The sequence below is a fragment of the Pochonia chlamydosporia genome (assembly GCF_001653235.2).
Source record: "Pochonia chlamydosporia 170 chromosome Unknown PCv3seq00014, whole genome shotgun sequence".
NCBI lineage: Eukaryota > Fungi > Ascomycota > Sordariomycetes > Hypocreales > Clavicipitaceae > Pochonia > Pochonia chlamydosporia.
Window position 1 is genome coordinate 309373 of NW_019154049.1, and position 26129 is coordinate 335501.

The 26129-nt window shown below is 48.1% G+C and overlaps 7 protein-coding genes across 7 annotated transcripts; 5 read left to right on the forward strand and 2 right to left on the reverse strand.

Moving 5' to 3' along the window:
• Positions 1-533: 533 nt before the first annotated feature.
• VFPPC_10977 (phosphotransferase enzyme family protein) lies at positions 534-1418 on the forward strand (the record flags this gene model as incomplete). Its single annotated transcript, XM_018289260.2, has 1 exon — positions 534-1418. One exon carries the CDS (start codon positions 534-536, stop codon positions 1416-1418), a length of 885 nt encoding a protein of 294 aa, XP_018136875.2.
• Positions 1419-1772: 354 nt separating this feature from the next.
• On the forward strand, positions 1773-3107 carry VFPPC_10978 (kinase domain-containing protein; the record flags this gene model as incomplete). Its single annotated transcript, XM_018289261.1, has 5 exons — positions 1773-1919; positions 1967-2197; positions 2242-2556; positions 2614-2876; positions 2945-3107. The coding sequence occupies 5 exons, from the start codon at positions 1773-1775 to the stop codon at positions 3105-3107; spliced, it is 1119 nt and encodes a 372-aa protein (XP_018136876.1).
• A 206-nt stretch (positions 3108-3313) lies between these two features.
• VFPPC_10979 (metalloprotease protein) lies at positions 3314-4329 on the reverse strand (the record flags this gene model as incomplete). Its single annotated transcript, XM_018289262.1, has 3 exons — positions 3314-3386; positions 3445-3971; positions 4036-4329. 3 exons carry the CDS (start codon positions 4327-4329, stop codon positions 3314-3316), a joined length of 894 nt encoding a protein of 297 aa, XP_018136877.1.
• A 3009-nt stretch (positions 4330-7338) lies between these two features.
• Positions 7339-9654, forward strand: VFPPC_10981 (deoxyribonuclease nucA/NucB domain-containing protein; the record flags this gene model as incomplete). The annotated part of the gene is made up of 1 exon (XM_018289264.1): positions 7339-9654. One exon carries the CDS (start codon positions 7339-7341, stop codon positions 9652-9654), a length of 2316 nt encoding a protein of 771 aa, XP_018136879.1.
• A 2044-nt stretch (positions 9655-11698) lies between these two features.
• On the forward strand, positions 11699-14207 carry VFPPC_16954 (FluG domain-containing protein; the record flags this gene model as incomplete). Its single annotated transcript, XM_018294706.1, has 5 exons — positions 11699-11928; positions 11980-12190; positions 12252-12745; positions 12803-13152; positions 13210-14207. 5 exons carry the CDS (start codon positions 11699-11701, stop codon positions 14205-14207), a joined length of 2283 nt encoding a protein of 760 aa, XP_018136880.1.
• A 4235-nt stretch (positions 14208-18442) lies between these two features.
• On the forward strand, positions 18443-19625 carry VFPPC_15036 (iron-regulated transporter; the record flags this gene model as incomplete). Its single annotated transcript, XM_022428951.1, has 3 exons — positions 18443-18551; positions 18601-18770; positions 18834-19625. 3 exons carry the CDS (start codon positions 18443-18445, stop codon positions 19623-19625), a joined length of 1071 nt encoding a protein of 356 aa, XP_022283975.1.
• Positions 19626-19965: 340 nt separating this feature from the next.
• Positions 19966-22543, reverse strand: VFPPC_12592 (sulfate permease; the record flags this gene model as incomplete). The annotated part of the gene is made up of 6 exons (XM_018290407.1): positions 19966-20508; positions 20566-20990; positions 21055-21405; positions 21469-22015; positions 22075-22220; positions 22288-22543. 6 exons carry the CDS (start codon positions 22541-22543, stop codon positions 19966-19968), a joined length of 2268 nt encoding a protein of 755 aa, XP_018136883.1.
• Between the last annotated feature and the right edge of the window lie 3586 nt (positions 22544-26129).

The window sequence follows — 26129 nt, forward strand, 5'->3', positions numbered from 1 at the left end:
CGCAGGTCTCTGTTGCGCGCTGTCGTGGAATAGAGCCAACATCGAGGAGGCGCTGTTCCCCCGTTCATATTGGCTCATTGCCACACATAGATCCTGTAGACTCGGGCTAATTTGATGCAGATACATGGCGATGGCAGCTGTCTGTTTACGCGGCCACAATCGAGAGAAACAGTAAATGGGAGCTGCCTGGATGATATCAATTACAGTTTGGAAGCGAAGAAGATGATCGGGGTAAATTAGTTGAGTCAATCTTGCAATGAAGTCTGGTGTCAAGTGTCAACTGGTTGTTCGGCCTTGGAGAAACAGGGCACCCGTGTGTGCTCAATGTGCACCAGACATGCATGACAAACTACATTCACCTTGGGAGGCTTCCCCATACAATGAGAGCCCTCTCTCTCCCTCTCTCTCACCTACGAACCCTTCCACCAGAACCCGACCAACTCGTTGGACCGCAACGCCATGCTGATGCCGGACCAGCAAACCCTCCGTGATAAATCCTAGGGTTCTTAACGACTGCAGCTGCAGCCATAGCCATGTCCTTGGACACGAGTGCGGAAACGTCACCTCGGCTACCGTTCTTTGCTCTTCAATCCCGCCTCCCAGCTCCGTTGCCAACAGCGGAGGAGATTGAAACTTCGAGCGAGCTCCTTCAGGAATATACCGGCCGACGAATCGTGCGTTTCGGTGACCATTACATAATAAAATATGGCTTAAATGTGAGCCCGGTCGAGGGTGAGAATATGTTACTAATCGGAAAGATATTGCCCGCCCATGTGCCAGAAGTATATGCAATATATTCCACCAAAAATGAAGAAGGCGGCCTTGTCTACTACATAATCATGGAACGCATCGCTGGACATGGGCTGGACGCCTTATGGAACGGCCTTGACTCAGCGAGAAAAACTGAAATTGCTCGAAAACTGCGGTCGTGCCTGGACACAGTACGGAGGCTCCCTTCCCCAGGTTATTTCGGGTGTATTGGCAGACGGAAATTCGAAGATTCCATGTTCTGGGTAGCGCCCGATGATGATAGTCTGAGCTCTACAATCAGCGGGCCGTTTGAGTCGGAGTCTCTATTAAACAGCGCTTTAATTGAGAAGTATCTTTATAACAGTGGACTGGATCAGAAGGCTGCGTTTTACCGCCGCGTACTTCCTCTCATTCTGCGTGGTCACAAGCCAGTATTCACGCACGGCGACTTGCACAGAAAGAATGTCATATTAAGGGAAAACGGTGAGCTCGTTTTACTTGATTGGGAGGCCGCTGGTTGGTATCCCGAATACTGGGAGTATGCCATGGCAATGTTTGCGTGTGGCGCTTGGCAGGATGATTGGCACGAGTTCCTCGGCCAGGTCTTGGTAGAATACCCAACCGAATATGCATGGTTTGATATGCTGAGGAGAGAAATATGGAGCTAGAAGAGCAATGACCTTGAAATATTAAGCAGGACGTGTATAAAATTATCTCCGAAACGCAGACAAGGACGGTCCTGGGCGTTTATTCAGCCAATGCCCGGTAGTTAGATGTGACTGCAAATGCTATCAATCTATTTCAAGGGAGGCGACCATGGGGTCGGCGTATCGCGCTCTTTGCACGGACAAAAATTGATCGGCGGTCATTATGAATTGACAACATCGCAAAGTCAAACGCTTCCCTGCTGGGTTTTTTTGTATAGAAACCCCAGAATATCACTATGGTTTCTTGTTGTGTTGCATTCTGCTTGACATCACTTTTATTCACGTCTTTTTAGCAACAAAACAGAGCCCACAGCAATGTCGTACCCGATTTACAAAGTCGCTTATCTTGGCCTTCCTCGCAATCACCATGCCACTTTTGTTGAAACTGACGCCAACGGCGGTGGGGTAGTCTTCCATGTGACAGGAGATATACAGAACGGGATGCGATTTGAGACCAAGGCAGCTAAACGCCCTGAGGACGAATTTCGAATGCCAACCCATCACACGAGGGTCTCTCGTATATTCGAACACCAATTGATGTCTTCGATTTGCCTGGCGACGGTGGGACGCACAAATGTCTAGTATTCGAACCTATGAGAGAGACTCTTTCCCAGTTCCAGCAAAGACTGCCACGGCAAAGGCTAGGGCTTTCCTTGTTTAAAGCGTACATGTTTTGTCTTCTTCAAGCGCTGGACTACTTGCATACAGACTGCCGTTTGATCCATACAGGTATGAGTTTGGCATTCCGCCTCTTGCTTATGCTGCTGACCATTTAGACATCAAGGATGACAACATCATGGTGACGATTGAAGACGATTCGGTGCTAGAAGACCTTGTTCATTACTACAAGACCAACTCCCAACCTCGACACATCCGAAAGGAAGATGGGCGTGTGATGTACCTGTCGCATGATGAGTTTGGTGGTCTACGAGGAACTAACTTTTTACCGCAGCTGACTGACTTTAATCTCTGCTTCCCTGGATTCCCTGATAACCGGGGGCATATCTCTCCAATCCAATCTCACCGATATCCTGTGCCGGAGGTGTTTCTCGGCTGTCCATGGTCTTATGGCGCCGATATATGGAATCTCGGCTTAATGGTAAGTAGAAACGTTGTGTAAATTAACTACTCTCTTTTATACTGGCTCTAACTGAAGCAGATGTGGAACCTCTTGGAAAACACCAGCCTATTCGATCATCCTGCAGGCGACGACGGGCAATACGACGCACACGGCCATCTTGCTCACATGGTTTCTATGCTTGGTGATCCTCCCGCGGTTCTAATTCAGAGAGAGCGCATGTGCCGTAAGGCTAAACTCGGTAGAGTGATTGTGAACCCGAAGGGTAAAGAGTGTGAAATAATGAACGAGTTCTGGGGAGGACCGTTTTTCGACAAGGACGGTACGTTGCGAAACGCAAAGCTACAAATTGATCAAAAGTGACTGATTGTTTCATGACAGGCTATATAATTCGCAAAGATCTGGTTAGAGGGGAGACGCAATTGTCTGACACGGTGACAGAGCTTGCTGGGGAGGAAAAGAGGCAGTTCTTGGACTTTGCTGGCTCTATGCTGCAATGGCTGCCTGAGAAGAGGAAGACTGCGAAAGAGCTTGTGCAGCATCCCTTTCTTGAAGATTTAAAGATTCCTTGAACGAATATCGTGGTGATGTGCATCGAGTTGGGGTAAGTGGGTTTAGTACACTACGAAATGGCGTTAAGTTTCCTTGGATGCCTAGTTTGTCTGACAGATGAAATTGGCTGCACAGCGAGAAGTTCGGCAAGGCTGTGTTGCTAGATATATTTAAAAGGATACATTGCAAGATATAGTTCCAACTTCCAACACTGTTTGGCATGAGCCTACAAGCGGTACGTTTGCCACATGCTATGCATACGATCGATCTGGCCCTTGGTGAATTCCGTACTGCATTCGCTAGAGCATCTTGTTAGCACATGACACGCCGTCTATGGCTAAACGGGTGCCAACTTACTCGCCATTATAGGCCATATAGTTATGAACGGGATCTATGCCCGGCTGGGGGCAAGTGTCTAAGCCCTCAGCAGTGCAGCCAATAAAGCGAGATGTATGAGCAGGTGTGTCGTCAACTTGATCGCCATCGCCATCGCATCCGCCCTGAAAAGTGTGAAGTAAGCCAAGCCAATGGCCGACCTCGTGGACGGCAATCTTGCCTTGGTTATTGGTAGCCATTGGACCGCCAGGAACCGTTCGGCTATCGATGAAACATCCGTCCAAGACCAGTCCATCAGTCTGGTTTAGACCCCAGGGAGCGTTGCACATACCTCCTTTATTCTCGCCCAAATACTGTATAATATAGAGGTTAAGAGCCGTCTTACTACCCTTGTGGAGCTTCTTCTTTAAATTTAACTCGTGTGTGGCAAAGTTCGCAAAGTCCCAGTTATCGTAGGATGTCTTATCAGTCTCCTTGAAAGTGAAGGATATGTTTGCAGGCTTGAAGCTATCGTTAAGCACTGCCACCTGGTTGCGAACAACTGTATCCTATGGAAGTAAGACTACGTTAGCTCCGCTCTGTTCGAAGTATCCCATTGGCTTCAATACTAACATCAATAGAGTCAATCCCTACAACAGGGCCTTTAGCAGGCTTAATACCTGGAGTAGAAACGACGTGCACATAAACGTCGACGCTAATGGGGGCGATCTCAACCGGGACGCCATTGCGGCGGAAGACCTCTGCAGTAGGAGCAAACTCGCGGCGCAAACGGCCAACAGCCTCTTCTCCCTTGGTATACTTGGTGCCGCATACAAAGCCTTTCTCGCCCAGTTCGGCTGCCTGGACGCCGCAAGATAGTGCTGCGAAAGCCAGAAGGCTAATAAGAGTAGGCTTGCTAAAATTCATTGATATAGAGAGCAATGTAAACTCGTTGTAAAGATATTAAAGAATGGCAGAAGCTTATATATCTCGATTGAGAACTAGTGTATGCTAGTACAGGAGGTAGTATTTATTGCAGTCTGTTAAGTATCTACAATCAAAGGTCGCAAGATGGTTTTATACTCGTGTTTAGATATTGTAGCCTAGACTACGGCTGAATACTTTAGGCATGCATAAAAATACCGGCTTCACATGACTATTTTGGTTACCCTTCCCATAACGCTGATTCTACGCTTGAAACACCAAGCATATTGCAGCCGGTAATGCAATTCCACCACCTCATAACGGCCCAGAGGAAAACTATCCCCCTTAAACTATCCCCCTTAAACGTATATCATAAGCATATATAGAACGTGTAACGCATTGTGGCCACGATCCTTAATGTATTTACTAAAATTTGGGAAACTAAAAATACTATATAATGACAAAGCTGCTATGCAAGACTGCTGTCTTGTCTATGCAGCATTAATAACCCTTGTCCTCCTGCATCTTCGACACTAACCCCTGTATAATTTTTCCTGCGTAACCTAACCGAGTAGTTTCTAATAGGGGGACGGTATGGGGGAAGCGGTGCTAATAATAGTATATATATTATAGGCGAGCTAATATTAGGAAAATATGGTGGATACTATTAGCTAGAATTAAAGATACCTTATAATCTCTTACTATCTGGGACAAAATCTAGGTACTTTCTAGTCTCTACTTGTCGCCTTCATTACTACTCCTGACTAGCTACATATATGTTCCCCCTTGTCAGGTCACGCAGGAATAACTATACAGGGGTTGGACTATACACCGTCCAAGACATCAAGGATGCTCGTGCACTGAGTCGCGGGACACGTTCATAATACCGGGATGGCCAAGCTTCGGAGTCAATCGGTTTGTATCGATTGTCACCTTCCATCGATCGATATCGATCGACGATTAAATCGATCAATGTTAGTCCTCACTATCCCTATCTGCGTTGATCCTGCCTACCAGCTAAAGAACGTGCCTCTAGTTGTTCCCTTTAAGGAGACTAAGAGGAAGCGTAGGCTGATAAATACCAGCCTTACTCCAAGAACGAAGACACTAAGTCATGGCCACAACATGTCGTCGTAGGCGAGATCTAAGGGGCGCTAACATTCTCCCGCAACTGCTGAAATCTCTCTTAGTTTCCGCAGAGAACGACGCGATAGTAAGAAAGTTCACAGCTATATAAGACAGCCGAGGAAAGCGCACAATGATAACATCCCTCCACCAAGCAATTAAATTAGCTTTGTGTGCAAAATTGTCAACCGGCGGCTCTGATAGATACTGATCAAGCTCTTCCTCTGCTGGGAATGCAGCAGGCTGTTTTGGTCGTTTACTTTGTCGCCCTTAAGAGTTAGGACATGTTAACGACCGGCCAAACACCAATTGGCGCTCAATATAGTCCAAGGCACTATTGCTTCCAGCCTTAAAATCGGCACTCCAAGCTGCCCCATAAGCAATGTTTTTGTACTTCTCTTCCCAGACACTCATTAAGCTTCTTTTATACGCTTTCTTCCATTCTGACGTCTGACGAGACGGCAGCTGGTTCTAAAGCTGCTCAAGAACTTGCCATTTCTTGCACGGGTGGAATACAACCGCTGCTACGTACATGTAGGCGGTAGAGGTCCTCCTAGACCCCAGGAGTGGGCTTCGCAGGGGCGTTGGTACGGCGCTGGCACCGTGCTAGCACCGTGCCCATATAGTACAGTGCCAGCATGGTTACAAAATCTGCCACGGTGCCATATCAGTGCCAATCTGGTGCCCAGAGGTGCCTAGAGGTGCTAAAGAGTGCCAAAGAGTGCCAAAGAGTGCCAAAGAGTGCTATAAGGTGTTAAGATTCCAAGGAACTATCTTTCAATATAAGGGTTAATTGCAAACAGTCTAGTAGAATTATTATGCTATAACTGCTATAGTATAGTAGTAATATAGATACACGTAAAAGCACATAAATATAAGATGCCTATTTAACTTCTATTATAATTTTCTCTTTTTCTTAGAAAGTTAATTAAAAATATACTCTATTATAAAGAATAGAGGTGTCTTGTAGTATAGAGTAGTATATTCTTTTTTTGCAGCATGTGGAAGCTTTTAGCACTACTTTAGTACCTTCTGGCACCTTATAACACCGTGCTGGCATAATGCCTCTACCCTGCCTGCACTATTATGGCATAGTGCTAGCTCTTCCTACCGTGCTGCGGGTTGAGAGCGGTGCCCCCACTATGTTGGATTAGAATCACCAGACGGTGACACGGTCCCTGCGGGACTTACTACTGGGCAATGACATCAGGACCTGGGTTTGATTTTTCATTAAGACTATGATTACGTGTAGCTCTAGGCCTGTATTCAAGTATTTAAGCCCCGGTCGAGACCCGCAGGTGCGCGATTGTTAATCGTGGCCTCTCGCGCATTGCAAGGACATGTCCTGGTTATGCAACGCCTCGGCACTTCTCGCAATTAACCTGATGCGTGGCGCAGGTAAAGCAAGTGCAATGGCCTCAGATTAGATATTGCTACTGTATTAGTTGTGTTACAAGACTAAAAATAGCAGCTGCAAGCAGCTAGCTTTATAACTATAAGAAGCTCGTAGTTGGCCTCGCCAGATATTTCGATTCAAAAATCTATCTCACCGCCACCATAGCAAGCAACTCTGGTAGTTGTGATACCTACTCTTAACTGCACCCTAACTAGTTTGTTCTAAACCTCCGTCACAACGATCATTTGTCGTTAGAATTGACATCGTCGGTTTTTTAGACTTGGACTTTTTCAACCATACCATTTCTCTGCCTCAAAGTGCGGATACGACTAGTGCAAACAGTTTTAGCAAAAATATGTAAGTTAGGCTTAATTTCTTTCAGCTTCTCTCGCCATAACGTGATTGGGCGGTAATTGGTACTTACACTGTTGCCAAGTCTTTCTTTATACCTCTATCAGGAGCATGCTAACATCTCTAAAGTGATTTGAATCATGTCTGAGGTTGCTGATCTGCGAATCGCCACCAAGCGGGTGTATCATGACAACAACAAGCCGTACGGAGAGTCCGAAACTATAACTGTGTACATCTACAATGCCGGTCCCAATCGAGCAAAGACCCCCAGGGTTAGGGTTGGCTTCGGCTACTCTATGGACTACAGCGCCGTCATAACTACCCTTCGTCAGGCGCAAGTATGGCGTAAACCATCTGAAGCCATCAAAAATGGAACCCTCACTTGGACTACCCTGTCCAATCCAACTAGTCTCGTTCAAGGGTGGGACATTGTGACCACTCTCTCTGATGTTCAGGCTGGGACACTCATGGAACTCAATCTGTCATTCCCCATGCTACACGAGACGTCCTATAAGGACTACTTACTGAAGGCATCGGTTGTCTCGCCCACCCTTGATCTACGTTTGCATAATAACTTCACGGCATATATTATCACCCCCAATCATCACCACGATGGTCCGGATTATTGGAACACCCCCGGTGACCTCGCTAGTCTGGACTTTGAGGGGCTGACAAGCGCCTTGCCAATCTCACGGGCTGATTTGAGGATTGCTTCCACCCGAGCCACCTACAACAACAACTTGCCGCATGGGCAGAGTGAGACGTTGACGTTCCTCGTCTTCAACGATGGACCGACTATTGCCACCCAGCCCGTCCTTACCGCAGGCTACACAACGTCGATGGACTACAACAACGTGTCCTGTAGCTGTGAACAGGTGTGGGTGCCTGAAGGGGCCAACCCTTCGTCGGATCTCGATAACTATGCTTGGAAGTCTGTTGATGGTGTTACTTGGCGTACTGACGGATGGAACGTCATCTGCAGTCTTCCCAATATCCCACCCACCGTGTTGTATCGTGTGAAAATCACTTTCCCGATGAACCATGAGACTACATACAAGGACTATACTGCCACTGCGTCGATCTCGTCCCAAGCTACAGAGGTCAATGCAAATAGCAGTTCAACGACATACGTGATCACCCCAAATCACCAAAACGATAATAATGCATACTGGCAGACCAAAGGGAATATTGCCCAGCTAGATGGCCCCTCCCTAACTCCATTTGCAAATCGAGCACCATTGACGGGCTGGCTTCTAGATACCCCGATTATCGTGTCAGATAGTAAAGGCCGTGCGCAAATCCCTTTGACCGAGTTGGAGGGGTGGATTAGTGAAAAGGAGAAGCAGATCGTTAGCTACAACATTAGAGACAAAACTTTGAAGCCCAAAGTTGCCACCAAGGTCGAATATGGGACTTCTTCAGATATCACTGTCTTGTCGTTCTCAGCAGATGGCAAGACTCAACTATCCTACAGTGCTCACCCAGACACGCTGCTGTATTTGAATCCCACAAAGATTACAGCTGGGCAAGATGAGGTCCGCCTTGCCTACTGGATTCCGGTGCGAATGCTTTGGGTGGGTGCAGCAGTCAGTGGGATGAGTCCTGGTGGTGGTATGACAGTTGCCTACGTGACGAATATACAGCATGTCGCAGAAGGAGAGTATCGAAGTGCCGAGCCTCAGATGGTCAGCCAAAGTCATAGCTACGTGGTCGGGACATTAGGCTCAGGAGGCGTGCTCACTCACAACCCAAAGAATGGCCCGGGACCTGCAAATGTGCCAGCCATGCTAGCATATGCTGCTCGTATTGCAAACAACTTGGTAGCAACGACAACACCACCGCCTGGCCTTCCGAATCCTCCACACGGATACACTCTACGTCATCGGCGTCCTACAGATCGTGCTCCGCCATCTGCACCTGCGCCGCCAATTCTGCCTCCGGATGTACCCCGACGTGATGAACACGGAAACTGGTTAATCTACCTATATGAGGAAGACAGCCCAGCTGCAGTGGAGAATGCTCGTTTCGCGGTTGAGGAGGGAGGGCAACCTTGGCGTCTCACCTATGATCCTGCAGGTGCACACGCTCGACGATCACAATCCACAGGCCCTCATCAGTCACAGAGGGAGCTTCTGCAACTCACAACCGAGGAGCTCACGGGGCGCTCTGGAACGGGCCAGCTCGACCGCGATGAGTATCCGCCTGCTATCGCGGCTGAAGGTGGAAGAGGGGCAATTGTCACCTACATTGAAGCTGGCGATAATCGTAGAGCTGGCAGCTTGATGGGACAGCAGTTCACCAACTACCGAATGAACCCGCAGCCTGACGGTCATGCACCGCTCCAGTCCGGTGATACATTCCGATTTGCTATTATCCACGAGAACATGGCTTCCGTTGAATATCTTGGAGATGATTCTGTGGATGCCTCACAGCTGGAACAACCACCAATCGAATAAAAGGCTAGGCAGCTTTAAGATGAGTTCTAGCCTTTCTATAGCGTTTGGTACTTATTTATTATTATTATCTTCTAAGAAAGCTAGAAGTGTGGTACGGGCTAACATTGAACTCTTAAAAGCTTATTTAACGTGGAGTGAGACGTATGTAGCCGATGCAAACGCAAGTCAAGCTGGAAAATGATAAGAACTTCATGCTCTATTGCTAAAACCTGCTACGAGTGGTGTTGACGCGCCTCATCTAGGAATCCGTTCCGCGTATCTTAATAGAAGTAACACTTTAAAATTACCGGTGTCACCAGAATCACCAGTATCTAGAGTAAAATTTTAACCAGCCTTCGTTTCCGCCCCTTTGTAACCCAACTTTGATTTCCCGACTCTTGAACATGATATCGGCCTCTTCAAGTTAGCCTCTCCCGTTGAGAGGAGCTCGACGATCGACTACGCAAAGCTGCCGAAACAAGGGTCAGATCCCGTGGGTCAGTCGATGGCTGCTGTTGCTGGTTGGTAAGTATTTTGAGAGGACGTGTACGCTTTCTTTACCATATAGCATATGAGGCTTACTCTGAATATAGGGGTCTTTTAAAGGAAGATGGCCCATTGCCTGCAGAATTACATAAGGTCTCAATTCCAATTGTAGATCGCCAGACTTGCCGAATTGCATTTCAAGCTGTCCAGCCTCCTGTAGAAATAACTAACGCACTGGGCCAAAAGTGGATGGGCGTACTCTTCACATCAGATTGGGTGTAACTTGCCCCTAGAATCTGCCATCGTAGTAGACTACGTCGCCGGATAACGTCCGCGATCGAGTCGCAACGCTTTTGTCTTATTTACACCTGCGCTTTAGTCTTTCCTTTATAAAACAGAGATTTTGGCCATTACCTCTAACTCTTACGCGGCTAGACTTTCCAATATGCTCTGACGTAGTAGCTGCCAGGTGATTAAGAGTGTAGTTATCGCCGTGATTAGACAGAAACTATTATCCCGTCCCTTGTAGCCTTCCAACAATAAGGCTAACCGCCAGTGTGATGTCTCGGCTGTACTCTATCGTGTAAGTCTAGAAAAATAGTAGTTTAGCCGTTATTAATTCACACTGCGTAATATTACAAGGTAGTCCAAGGTAGTCCAAGCATGACCACTTGCTAAACGAAAACGGAATTCTTAAGCTTACAAACAGGATGTAATGGCTCACAGAATTAGGGGTGCTTCAGAAAATAGAATATCTTGCTGCAACTGTATCTACATCCGATATCACATTCGTCAAGGCGTCAAGGTTTTGGGCCCCTGAGCGAATGTAGCTCTCTAAGAATACATAGCACTTGAGGCACATCAGCGCACTGCACTTCTAGAATGGTGCGCCATTCTAACGGCGAATTAGTTGAGTTGTCGATGAGAGAACGAAGTTGGGCTCGAAGGGTTCACATCAATTCACATTTCATGCTGTCCTGCTGATGCTGGAGACTACCTCGATAATCACAAAGAATGTCTAAACCATTTGATATATTCGTGAAGCCCGTAGCAACCCATCGTTTAATTGTTGTGCTGCTCAGAACACCACAAAATTTGACATTCGCAAATTTGAAAATATCGATGTAAATACAGACAGAATCCGGGAGGCGCTGTTCTCCCCACCGAATCTGGCGGGAACTGCCGCCGCTTTTGGCGGCTTCGACAGTGAGAGGGCAATCACACAACGCAAGTACAGTGTACATTGAGCCAGGAACAAGCAGCGGCCGGGTCGCTCAGCCAACTTGATTCAGCAGCCCCACTACGGCTTGTGTCCTTCGCCAAGCACATGACTGTTCAGTGGCCTGCGGTCCTGACCAAGTTCCCGAGCCTGGTTTCCAAAATCTCGTTTCGTAAATCTGGTTTACGTGAGTCCGTTTTCCGACACCACCAAAGCTGACGACCATGCCAGATCCCTGAGCAGCGCCTGAGCAGCGCATAGCGATGTGTCATTGTTTAAAATGGCGGTCTTCACTCGACCTTGCTGGTCACCACCTCCATCTCTCTTCATATCTCTAGACTGGCGCCCTGGTGAATTATTATGGCACCCCGACTCTCCCGGAAGACAGCGTACACAACAAATCATGACGATTTCATTCAACAGTTTACTCAACGTGAGAATGAGAAGCGACGCATCAACAAACCCAAACCACGCAGTGCAAAGGAACGAGCTGCTCTTCGGGAGAAGCTAAAGGACTTACAGTTCTTACTACCTGACCACGCTGACGGAACGAAGATCAACATCGCAGGCATACTCAAAAAATGGAAAATGTACGTATGTTGTCCCTGATGCAGCGCATGTATCATGCTAACGAGGGTTAGTTACTGTCATGCGGCCGAACTAGGTGACTGGAAAGAATCAATAAAGAAACTCAGTCGGCCTGTAGCTCAGGATTTCCTTGATCATCTGTGCGAGAGGTGGAAAATCACATCCTGGAGCACATCGTGGATATACTGGCGACAGTTCAAACAACTCTTTACGAGTGTCACAGGCCAATTCTTTAACAGAAATGACAACAACGAAGTGCGAAAAGTACGTCTTTGCTTTGAAACAATCTTGGACTGGTACAATCCCTGCTAACATGATGATGAAGTGGCACGACACAGTTTTAGTTACTAGATGGGGTTTGCGCCCACCGAACGTTGACGGCAAGCCCGTCCTTGGTACCGATGACTTGCTAGCGCTTCAAACTTTCAACCTAGCTTACGATGATACCGTCTTTCCTTCCGAGCGACATAGAGTTCAGTTGTTGGGCTGCTACCTTTTGCTTGCATTTACTGGTGTCCGACCTGGAGAGATCGTAGATAATGAGAAAAGGAAGCCAAAGGATGGCTCGTGGCAAGACATCTACGGCCGAAAGACAGTTGCGACTGAGGACTCAGATGATAGCAATAAGGATCTAGATGAAGCTGACCGTTTCCTCGAAGAAATGCTTTCTCAGGAAACAGAGCATCGTGGCCGGCCCAAAGCACTTTGTTACGAGGATATTTTCCTGTCGATTGTACGACATCCCGAAACTGGGAAGGACGTTCCGACCATGTCAATCAAATTTATACATCATAAAGGTGAGGACCGAAAACCTAAACCGTACGTATTTGCTCGCCTTTCTTTTCGTGCCTGCAGCACACAATTGATGTTTCGCAGAACTATCTTCCTCTTCACCGGAACAAGAAGACTTATGTTTTGCATCGTAACTATTATAATCAGCCTTGCTATTAGCGATGAGGCATTTGACGCTCCGAGTTTGAAGAGCGTTGCAGATGTATTCAAAATCCGCAACAGAGGCCCAGAACAATGCCAGCAGCTTCGATGGAAGCAAAAGTGGCTGAAACGACCGATTTTCCGTGGGTTTGAAGGCTCTGCCGTCTCTCCTGACAAGGCTCTTCCTTACGACAAGCTGAATGACGACATGCAGCGCCAAACACTAGATGCCGGATTCGAGCAGGCTTTTGGGCCAAGGGCATTCCGCAGAGGGGCTGCAAATAAAGCTAACGGTATGTATAGTACTCTGCAGCCGAATCCAGAATCGTTTTAATTGTCATCATCAACAGGCAGGGCATCGGATGCTGTTCGCGATCAGATGATGCGGCATGACCCTAAATGGGCAACTTTCAATAGCGCATACATCAATGAGAAGGTTCAGTTCCATCTCGAGAGGGTTGTTGCTGACGAGCCGACCGAAGACTGCCTCATTGATTTGTTCACGCATATGAGCATGACCCGGGATCCACGAGCCAGTCAGAATATGGTGCCTGCAGAGGTGTTAAGGAAGTTGCCGCCGGACCCGGAAATTGCACAACTTGAGGACCGCAGAGATCAACTCAAGAAAGGACGATATCGAATCCAAGGTAACGAACACGAGGATCAGATACGAGAACTCACGAAGATGATCCGTACGAAGCGGACACAACGAGAGAAAACACTCCGAAAACAGTATCGACAATACTACTTTTACAACCGTCCCACTTGGGAGATAGAACGGCAACTCGCAGGCGAAAGCGACGACGAGGCGGAGGTTGTTCTTTCAGAGCCAGCTATTGACCTTTACATACCCGAGCGAGCTCGGCTCGCTAAGCTCCTCTGCCACCAGCGGCCAGACAAGCAGAGCTATGAAGAATACTGTAAACTTCGCATTGAAGTTGCGGAGTTAATGGTCGCATTGAGCAGCAAAAGGGAAACTATTAAACGCAAGAGAGTCCACAAAGTCTCAGATGTCGATGCTATGAGTTGGAATTTTACCGATGTTCACATAAAGGAGGAGTCACCAGAGCCGGATAGATTTCCCCTTCTGATGTTGAAAACGCAGTGCCCGCGGTGCATCGGTGACAACGCGCTGTCTATTGGGGAGAGGACTTTCTCCTATTGCCGCCCTGCGGTGATGAACGATCATTTTGACCGCGAACATCTGGATACTATGAAGAGATCTGACATCATCGTGTGCAACCACCCGAAATGCAGGGATGCTGATCTGAAGTTGACAAGCTTAGACCATTTCCGGAACCATGTTGCCCGTGTTCATGGCGTCAACCTCAGAGCCTCACGGCCGTAGGTAAAAAATGCACAGGAATTACGCACTCATAGTGGGTTTAGAAAGACGCCGCCTACAAGTCCTACCCATGCATTTTGCATTGATTGAACGTTTTGCCCAGCTTAGTCTATTGAAGATACAGTATTTAATACAACCATTTCATAGTCGGTAAAGTAATGTCCGCAAAGTTGCGTGTGCTTGGTTTTGTTCAGTCTCATATTTTAGCACCCATGAAATGCAGTAGATTATGAAGGGAGCAAGTTTTAGACCTAACTGGTTAGGTCAGGACTACGTAATTAGACCAGCGTAGTGTTGACCCAACAACATGGTGGGGTCGTGGGATCGAGCTCTTGTGGCACTTCAAGGGTGCTGTAAGGTGTTCTGCTAAGAAGGGACGTGTCGCCAACCCTCTGAGAGGTCGGCTGGAGCAGTGACAAGCAAAAGAACTGCCCCCGCAATCAACCGCGGCTCGTACTCCGGCATTTCGGCCAGACGGATTTTCCGGCTTAGTCATGACCGCCTTTCGAAGTCAACCGCTGGAGCGACGCCTACCTGCCCTGGAAGTATGGAACTTTCCCTTTCATTAGAATCTCCGCATTTGATGTCACCTGGCTTCACTAACACAACCCACTCACTGATCAGGAATTCCTCGCCACGGCTCATCCAACTGGCCCGATGTTATCAGCATGCCAAAATTGCGAGCGTGCGACGCATGCTTCCAGAGGAAGGTATGTCATCGAACTGGAGACGCATGGGCCGCTTCTTACATTATCCACAGATACAGTGCGCCATACCCGACCCAGGAAAGCCGTGCAACTGGTGTAGTCACCAAAATCTGGCATGCACAGTTACTAGGGCGAAGCGGGAAAGGGCCCCAAAACGGTGCGCCACCATATGAGATTTCCTATAACTGCTTATTAGCCCTGACGTTACTGGCTCGTGCAGTAGCATCGCAGAAAAAGAGAAAGTGAAGCTATTGGAACGAGTTCAGCAGCTTGAGAGAGCGCTAGCTCAGTGTAACTCAAATCAATGTCAAGGCAGGGAAACCGGGAGCGGTTATGAACGGTCGGAGTCATCCATTGTCCGCCAGTATACCTGTCAATCATTCGCGCCTACTTTGATGGGGATTGTTCAGCCTTTGATACCCGCGCCGCGAGTTTGCCGAACTCCCAACGACGTCTCCCATAATTATATTGCTATCGCGACTCGCACCTTTCGGCAGAACTGGTATCACCGGGGACAGCAAATTTTTTCTGAAAGAGGTTTGAAATGGGTCATATCAAAAACTGACACGAGCGTCTCATCACTAAGATTCTCTCTGTTCAATGGCGATATCTGCAGACCGTATTTGGACTATCCCCTTCCCCAGGAGCATTGGGCCTTTCACACCTTATGGGAACTGCCCGCCCAGAGCTTAATACAAAAGTCTTTCAATGTCTTCTCGCATTCTCTTTTTCGCATCGTTTTCCCCGTTCTAGATGAAGCTTTTCTAGAGGAGACTATAACCACGGCTTACGAGCCATTCGAAGGTGTAAACCCTCCTGTCAGGCACCTTTCCACAAGAGCATGTCTGTTGGCAGCTTTTGCCGTTTTATCTCACCTGAAGCCTTTCGAGGAGATCCACACATTTCCCGACGGGCAAGAGTGCGCGGGAAAGGCACAGGGCCTGCTAAATCTTGTTAAAACTCCCGCGAAAATGGAAACCCTTCAGACCCTGCTCTTGTTGGTAGGTTTTGTGACTGCTTCTACTACCGTCATATAGACGAGAATCTCACATTTGCCTTTAGCAGAAGTACAGAACAATCACAGGCCAACACGAAGTTGCCAACGCACTGCACTTTACAGCCTGTCGGATGGTTTGTGAACTGGACGGTTATTCAAATCACCGTTTCTCATCTTCTAACGGTGACGTTCCCTCTCCTGCGCGACGAAACCACCATATCCGGAAGCTATTTTGGCTTTGTTACATGTCTGATAAGGACATCTGTCTTTTCTCTGGCAAGCCTCCTATCCTCGCCAATGACTATTGTGATTTAACTACTCCAGAAAGATACGTAGGTCATGATGATTTCTTACATGAGTCTAATGAAGCGATCGACTTGTGTAACATTGCAGTTCACAAGCTTTCATCCTACTTTTGGGGGGACCCTCTTCTAAGCCTTCTAAAAGAGAAGATATTCCGATTATTGTATTCACCGTCGGCTCTTCTCATTGTGGACCATGAGCTTCTATCTCGCATTCGTCGGTTGGATGATGAACTGGAGGATTGGCGTCTGTCCGTGCCTCTGGAGCTGCGGCCTAGGTTGCCAAGTTCACGAAGTGATCATTTGCTACGGCCTACCAAACAATTTTCAGGTTATCTCAGATCAATCCAACTGCAACTGGAGTACCAATACGTCATTACTGTTATCCATACACCAGTTCGAAGACTCGGCGCCAATCAAAGCGAGACTACTATCTTGCCTGATGACCTTCATAGTGTTATGCATTCCAGCATCGACCTGGCCTTAGAGGCCAGTCGCTCAACTCTTCATATCCTGAGTCAACCGATCGCGATGTTGAGACAGAATGCTCTATGGTGAGTTCTAATCAAGATTCCAAGCATCCTGTCCGTTTTCTAATGCTAATTTTAAGTACAGGCACACAAGCTTCTATCCACTTATAGCCACTCTGCCATTATTCGTCAATATTCTCTTACATCCTCTAGAGGCATCGGCGGAAAATGACATAAAGTTTCTTACTTTAGCATTGCATATAATTAACAGCATGCTACCTTCACATAGACTCGACTGCGATAAGAGTCACATTCAGCAGTCGAGAGATTTTGTAGCAGAGTTGCTTAGACTGGCAAATTGTGCTATTTTGAAAGCGGATACAGAGCCTTGCTAGACTCGGAAAAGCACCCCAGGATGACCCGTACGCAAGTTTTGAATCTGATATTGCCGCCTTCAAAGTCATTGCTTGCGATTGGCGCAGCCCGCTGCGACCATTCTTATAGAGATTCAGCTGGTAGATAAAAAGAATTTGTAAGTCGCCAAGCTTAGTTACGCATTATGCTGTTTCGGCTAACTACTAATATAGCGCGATAATACTTGCCGTTTCTTGACATTCGCTTTCATTCCCAGCACGGCACTGGCACACGTCAACCTTCTCCATCCACGAACTAATAATTGCTTTCTGGTGTGCGTTGCCCTTATCAGCTAAACCATGCCTACTTTTCGGATGAGGAGTTGGTACACCGCATTTGTGTCACTGCAGAGGGCATGTGGAACGATGGCGCAGTATTGGTTGCTTCATACATATTCCCTCATTCAGAAATACAGGACGAAAATGGTCTCTGTGAATATTGCTCACTTGTGTATTCGCCTACCATGGTGATGACTGCAATTGTAGGTAGAGCAACAAAATCAAAGACCGTTTATCGGGCGGCACGTTTTGCGATATATCTTTTGACCAGACTCTAGGGGGAGGGGCCTTAGGGTTCTTGTGGCGGAAGAATCGTATAATGCCTATGCAGGCGAGCACACAAACCTGTCGGTAGACAACAGTTGCAAGTAAAGGCGATGTCGAGGCGAGTAAGTTGATAACATGCCACATCTACTATTGGTCCTTCCTCCACTGAGGATTTATCGGGTCCTCTCTCCGACGCGTCAATCAAGCACGGGAGCACATAGAACGGGAAGTACCCATCAAGCATCAAATGATGAGTAAGCGGGGTGGCGTTGCCTTTTTGTCCGTGGCGGCGGGTCCAAAGCCGTTAAAGTGGCTACGATGGCCGCTGCAACTTCCGCCGCAATGTTGCCAATGCGGCATGAAATATTGCTAAATTGGTATTGGCTGGAAGTCACCAGCCGGCTTTCGTTTTCCCCCTTCTGCTGATGGGCGATAAATACGAACAAGTTTGCCTTTTACCATGCTCCAGCTTGGCTAATGCATTTACTCCTTTTCTTCCTTCGAAGTAAACACGGAAAACAATTCAACTCGTTCTACGTCTTCTCTAAGGTACAGGTGGAGGCTGAGCCATGACAGCTGGACGCGAAATAGACGAAGATAGTTGTCCCGGTGAACACACTTCTTTACTTGGAAGAGATGGCTATCCAAGTGAGCAGCATCCGGACTCGGTCCAGAGTTGCGTTACGCCTTCCATCGCAAGGCGACTCTACATTTCGCACTTTTTATCCACCTGGAATTCCCGAGTCTTTGAGTTTGGGGCTGTACTCTATCTAGCGACAATTTTCCCTGGCACATTGATGCCAATGTCAGTGTATGCTCTCGTCCGGGGCCTCTCTGCAATAATCTTTGCTCCGGTAGTCGGGTTATATATCGATGTGGGTAATCGTCTTCAAGTCGTGAGAGTGTCAATTGGTAAGCACCCATACTTCTCAATCACAGTGAAATCGCTGACACTGTGTAGTGTTTCAGAGACTCGCTGTCGCTGGCTCATGCACAATTTTTTATGTTCTAGCTGCCAATTTACCACTTGGACCCAGCGGAAGGGCAGGAATGCTCGTACTAGTGACGTTTTTCGCATGTATCGAGAAGTTATGCTCAATAATGAATTTGGTGTCCGTGGAAAAGGATTGGGTGGGCGAATAATTGCAAGCATCCCTATAAACAAGCCGTTTAGAGCTAATATTACCTCACCAGGTTGTGGTTATAGCCGAAAACGATCCGGAAGCACTGAGTCTTATTAACTCACAAATGAGGCGCATAGACCTGCTTTGCAAGTTATTTGGGCCATTATTTATCGCTCTAATCGATGGTTATTCCTCCAAGGTAGCCATTATCGTCAACTTTGGCATGAATGCTGCGTCTGTAATTATTGAGTACTTTGCCATTGCTAGGGTTTATGACGAAGTTCCACAGCTGCAGGAGGCAAAGTCGCGGCAGCCGAATCTACCAACAACTGAATCAACAGGGGCCCGAAGCGGAATTGTGAGCACGATTTGGCAGAAATTGACGGGTATTGTCAAGAAGTCCGGCCAGGACTTCTATTTCTACTTCAATCATCGCGCTTTTCTACCGTCTATTGCTGGAGCAGTACTATATCTCACAGTGCTTAGCTTTGCTGGCCAGATGGTCACATACTTGCTTTCTATTGGCTACAGCTCGACGCAAATTGGTATCGCTAGAACATTAAGTGTGGTATTCGAGGTCTTGGCCACATGGGTAGCGCCTTCCCTGATGGGACGAATTGGGGTAATCAGAGCCGGCCTCTGGCTAAGCACCTGGCAAATCACCATGCTTATTACGGGAATTTCCGTGTTTTGGATCTTTGAGGCAAATTCTCTTATCTCCGCAAGCGGGCTGGTTGGCGGCACCATACTTAGTCGCTTAGGCCTCCGTGGATTTGATCTGTGCGTTCAGTTTATTGTTCAAGAGGTAAGACATAGTATTCTCGTTCTGTTATTCCTACTCGATCGCATGGAGTTTGCCTAGAGCCTCTAACACTATGGCAGGAAGTCGAAGCGGAGAGCCGGGGTGCATTTTCATCCATCGAGGCAGCCTGGCAGAATGGCTTTGAACTTATTGCCTATGCAACTACTATCATCTGGTCCCAACCACACCAATTCAAATGGCCTTCACTCATCTCGGTTACAGCCGTTGCTTCGGCAAGCATTGCCTATACAAGCTTTGTATATCTGCGAAGGGGCCATCTCCTGCATTTAAACGGTCTAATGAACTTCCTGCAGACTAACCAGGGCAAACAAATCGAACATGAGAGGGGCATTAGTCGAATCGCGTCCGAATATGACATATAGATTTGGTTCAGTGCAATCTATTTAGAAATATTAGCGTCCCTGTTTGTCGCGTTTGCAACAGCACTCTCCACTGCCGCAGTAAGATCGACGTGAAAGAATGGCCTATTAACACCATGAATCGCCGCCAACTTGTCCTGGGCAACAATACCCTCAGACCTAACAGGTCCGATCTCGACAACGTCAACGCAGTTCTCCTCGTCTCTACAGCCCGTAACACGTAAACGACGATTGTCATTTCCTGTTTCGATTGCTGCCACGCTGAATATGGGCTTCCACTGGCCGAGCGTGCCATTCCGTCCCGTAGATGGATAGCCGAAGCCAGCAGCTGCGAAAGCACGCCTCGTCCAGCGGTTGTTGAGGTTAGCGAAGTGCCATTCGGCGGACGCGGGGTAGCTATGCTGGTTGAGCACGTTACGGACATCGACGAGACCTTGAACAGAGGTGATATCTATGCTGTTGACGGACGAACAGTCAAGGACGATGGCGCGGAGGATTGGTCTGGAGTCGTCCAAATCGTTAACCTCACCACGCCGTGGTCCCGGATCGTTCCATGGACGATCCTTTTACGGGATTGTGGTTAGTCAAGATTTTGATGCACTACGTAGGATCGAACGTACCCCGAGCTTTGTACGCTTGCCAAGTTGCGTGGGCCGTGTTTCCTTCTGCACGTGCTTGAGTAATTTATCGAGATAGTGTTGCTGGTTCGTGTAGTTGAAGCCTTCGTCAAATCGAAAAATGAAAACGCCTGGATATGGCGACTCTGCTTCGACGTCTTCGTTGTACGGCGTGCAATTCATGATAGACAAGAACGCGTCGCGAGACGGCCTTTCAGATCCTTCTTTCTTTGAGTTTAAATCTCCAGCGGAAACTGCGTAAATTCGCACTCTGCCAAGGAAGCTACCCTTGGCTCTGGCAATACGTATGAGCAATAACGCAGCAGCAGAAGCAATGGTCAGGTATACTCCATTTTCTAGAGACGTGAAAATGGTCATGAGGATGCCGGCCAGAAAGATGAGAAAGTCCGGGGGACATCTCCCAGTATCTGTACACAACCTTGGGTTGAGTGATCAGGTCGATGACGGCATGAATGATCACTGCTGCCAAACTGCTCATGGGAATGTAGAAGAAGACAGACGTAAGAGCGTACAGTGCGAGCAGGACAATGATCGATGTAAAAATTCCGGCAAGTGGCGTTCGCACGACAGCCTTCGACTTGATAGCAGTTCTCGAGAACGAACCGGTAGCGGGATAAGCACCCAAGAATGGCCCAAACAGGTTCGCAAGCCCTATGGCGACAAGCTCCTGAGAGGGATTGATGGTGTAGTTGTTGACTCTGCCAAAAGACTTCGAGATGGCAATGTGCTCGATAATCAGGACAATAATAGTGGCCGGAAGCTCCGGGGCTATAGCTTTCAGCAGTTTCGTGTTGACATCTGGCACGCCTTTCTTCTGGAAACCTGCTCAGAACTCGACTGTTAGCTACTAGCAAAGTATATATTGACTTCGGGTGCGCGGCTAACCTCTTGGTACATTTCCCAAAATCTTAAACTTCGCTTCATTAACATTTGTAACACCACGGTTAATAAGGAAGCTGACAAGAGTATAGAGGAGGATAACGAAAGCCAGGCGAAGAGTAGATACGAAGAACCAGAGCCGCTTCCTGCTGGACTGTCTAGTAGCCATGTAGTTACAAGTGCATCGGATCGAATACAAAAGGAATAAGGCGGAGAGTCCCATTACGGCATCAATCTTGGTCCTTGGAAGGCCCTTCAGCGTGTTGATAATGACGTCGGAGGCCGCCTCTCGAGTGTTGATGCCCGAGATGCCCATCAAGGCAGGGACTTGGCCGGCGGCAATACTTATGGCAGCTCCTGTCATAAACGAGGTAATAGACACGAGAGGGATGAACTCCACGATCCACCCGACTCTGATAAGACCGACAATAAGCAGGAAAGTGCCCGAAATGAGAGCCAAGCCGCGTGAAATCTGATCTGGAGTAAACTCGGGGTATTCAGCCCGTACACGGACGATGATGTTTCCTACCAAAGTTGACATGACGGCGACAGCCTGGAGTATCAGGTTAGCAAACCAAGGGGAGAATCCAAGACACATGTGAGTTTTCGTACGCCGATTGTGATATCCTTCGATGTTGCGAACGCCCAGTACAGCAACATGGCGATAAATGATGTATATAGGCCATATTCAGGGGATAATTGTGCCTGGAGGGCATATGCCATTGCTTGGGGAACGACAACAAATCCGACCGTAACGCCTATGGGAGGTCAATAATAAAACGATACCCAAGGCCACTTTCACGGCCACACTGCCAGAGAACAGACCAGCAGTAATATCGCCAAGTAGCCAAGTGGTATTATAATGAAAAATCCACGACAAGAACGGAAATAGGCTGTACACGTAGTTTACAGTTCCTGTTTTTGTGGGAAGATGCTCTTTGATATACCCAACAACAGTAGGTTTGGTCTCGACATATGCCTGAAACAAATTGTTAGGCTCGGTTGTCGACTCGACCAGGTCATGGGGCTCCTCCCTGCGACCGAGCCTGATAGCTATACTTTTTGCCAAGGTATTCCCCATTTTGGTTATTACCATGGTGTTGGAGGTGTTGGGCAAATAAACTGGATCGAAGCGGACATGATGTCACGAAAATGCCATTGGCGGCGGTAAACATAATATATATCGTATGACGAATAGGCACCTAATAATCATTTATATCTCGCTGCCCCGGTAAGGCAGCAGCAGGTAGCTTCCAGCTAAGCTTTGCGTCCATGATGCTTCCGGTTTCCGCATCTGACGACAAACGCCAGGTGAATTGCGTGCCATTTAGGACAGATAGATTACAATTGGCCAGCCAATAGTCTGTTAGGATTAATTCAATGATGTAATACTCAACAGGCGATGCAATAGGAAAGGAGAAAAGTGAATAGAAAGAAAGAGATGAAATTGAAACTCTGAGGCACTGAGGAACGAATGTTCAACCTCAGGGGTGCCTCACTGGGTTTGTGTACTGTCCTTGTGGCGCTAGAGGCGCTCATGCATTAGCGCCAGGGCAAAGCTTGAGGGGTCGATGGACAGACACCGGCGCTATGGTTGGTGGGAAAGCTGAGCCTGGATGCTCAACTACCGAGTGAAGCGGGCGGGTGGGGAGGAGCATCCGTGGGGCTGCCAACACCGGCAATGGGACGGACACCCCAGCAGTGATTGGCTGTTTCCAGCGCAAGTCGAGGTAACACCAACTGTCCCTCTTGCCTCAAGAAACTAATGCACTGGTCGTAATTTGGACACGGTGACAAACCTGCCTACATGCCACATCGCCAAGGAAGCCGATGAAGCCGATAAAGCCGAGACATCGTGCCAGGATGGACGGACCTTGAGACGCTCATTGGTCAGGGCTGTTGGCAACGTCAGGTAGCCAGTACAATGCAAACTCACTGAAGATGCACCACATCTCAAGGTTGTTGAATATTCGGAGCCATAAGCTTCTGCAAATAAGCGGCAGAGTACATAAATCATGTAATGGCCAATGAACATAACGAGCCTATCCGTCCAATACTGCCGCAATGTGCCCATTTGATCAGACTTTAGTATGTCATTGATGATGAGAATCCATGTCGATGTCAAGCAACAGCCTTCCTTAAGGGCATTTACCTCGGAAGAGACAGTACGAGGCTCTGTAAGCTTAGTCTCGAGCTATGCCACGCCTATATCAAGCATCGTTCTGTCCCTCAAAGGTCTGATTCAGTTGAATTGTCATTTGCCTGCTGCGAAACTGAACTGACGGCGTACCGCAGGCAGGGTCACCACGTCTCTATATAAGGATTCCCCTTCCTTCGCTCTGGCACAAGATATAAATCCATGGGTTTGTGACTCTCATAATGTCTGCGCAATATGTCTTGTCATGTTGAGGTCTAATACCTCATGGCGATCCACTTGCTGACGGCACACGTAGGTCCTCGAGTTATCCCAGGTCCTATTTACGTCGTCCGACATCCCTATCACCTCTGGGGAGTCCACAATATCCAAGGGCCATCACTCGTTCCCCTTTGCGGTCAGGTTTCCTTTGCTCGTTGCCTGCGATCGATCTCAGTCGTTTGTGCGACACCTCAAAACCACGCTTCCACCGTCTTTCGACAGTCACGCAGCCAGCCGCCGCGCCTCAGCCAAGATCGAATACATCTTAACAGCCAAAGCGAATCGACGAGACAGATTCTGCCGGAACATCTCAGCGCAGCAGGAGTTGTCATTTCTCCCCCTCGATCCACCATTGTCTTTGATTCCCTTAGGTTCAGGACATGGCACAACGAGGTTAAGAATACTTTCCCTTGACGACATTGCTCTCACTTGGCACGTGATGGAGTCTATACAACGTTTGACCACCCAAGTCCCCATCCTGCTGCTCGAGGCAAGACTTCCTTCACCACCAGTCCTGTACGCAGGCGACAAGATCCCTTTAGTGTTGTTGCTCCAAAGGCTATCTCCAAGACTGGAGGATGATGTCCCCATGCAGTTGCAAAGCATAACAATCAGCCTTGTGAGCACAACGGTAATTACAGTGGGTACTGATCACACTTCATGGAGTTCATCCCAGAACCTGTTGCAGCTCACGGGCTTGGGAAGGGCGGTGGACAATACTCAGGCGGAGGATGTATTATCGGAGCTTGACAGTACTACGTTGCAGCACATCGCCATTCCGAACATCACACCCAGCTTCACCACTTGCACCGTCCGACATGAACACTCACTCGAGCTGAATGCCGGTTTCTCGATTGGGAAACAATCCAAATCAAAGGTATGCCCCATATCTTCTAATTTGAGGGCTACGATCCTGACTCTCGTTTTCTTATCTTTAGCTGATCAAGATCGCCATAAATGTCGAGGTATTTTCTGGTCTTGGACAAAGCCCTGACGTAACACCATCTGGAGTGACCAGAAACCGTGACGATGACTATGATTATGACAGTGTTGGTGTTGTCAATCTAAGGCCGGGCTGCTTAGAACATTTGGGTATTAGTACTGGATTCGCTGAGGACGCTTCCCTTCCCTCGTATACTAGCTAGACCCAGCACTCGCCAGATACGTATTTGATATCATAGTTTATTCCCGTGTGCCTTGGGATTGCTTCATAGTTGACGTTCTTCACTTCGAAAAGGTGCAACATCTTTTGCTTTTGGCAGTCAATATTATCCTCGTTCGGATGTAAGCTACATGCATTGGCTAGGGTCATCAGCTGGAAGATGCAAAGGCGCGTTGATGGAACACAGGCGTCGACGTCTTCGGCCAGAATTGTCGGGGCAACCACCACTAGCGTAGTCAGAACAACGGCGGGATGCATGTGGTGAACGAAGAGAGGGCAGCTCTGATGTGGCTACTCCAAGGGAGAAGGCCTCAGTTGTGAATGCATGTTGTGTAACACGCCGCGTATAGTGACAACAGCATGGTTCTGTATCAACCATTGACAATCAATGCCTGCAGAGTTCATGTTGTTATTTTAGGTCGTGAAACTATTTCCAAAAATAGGTGTACCTCGCCAGGATTCCTTACCACGATTGCCAGTGCTAGACTAATTTCATGACTGCCCTTCAGAGGGTATGGCCCGTGTCTGGAGTGTTAGCGGCACTGGAAAGCCATTGAACGGCTCCGGGCTCTGAAGTGAGGAATTTCGCCCAGGCCGTAGGCGTCTGTAAACGAAGTTGCGTTTCTTGAGTTTTCCAAGTATCACCAAAGAGCAGAGCCTTGAAACGAAGGCGTTCTCTAACTGGGCTTCACCCATGCACTTCTGGCTTGGCAAAAAAGCTTGTTTCATCCTTACCCCTGCTTCGTCCCATTCCCGAGATACCCTCGGATGAGCCGATTTGGTGCTGGCGGAACATCGCCAAACAAAGCGCCCAAGTGCCACATGGTTCGTTTGTTAGCCAGTGGGTTCTTCCCCTACACCATCTGTTGGGTCCACCCGATCGAAACGGTGCTATGGCCTGAGGTAAAACGCCACGTCGTCCGCGCCTCAATTGGTGGTGGTGGCAGCAATCGCCGTCTCAGCCAATCGCTCAACGCGCCAGAGCCGCCAACCCCTGTAACTCTCCTCCAGTCGTGACCAATACCACCAGCATGACAGTCATATAGTCATGCAGAACCAAACAGTTTGAAATCTCCGGATACTCTCTAA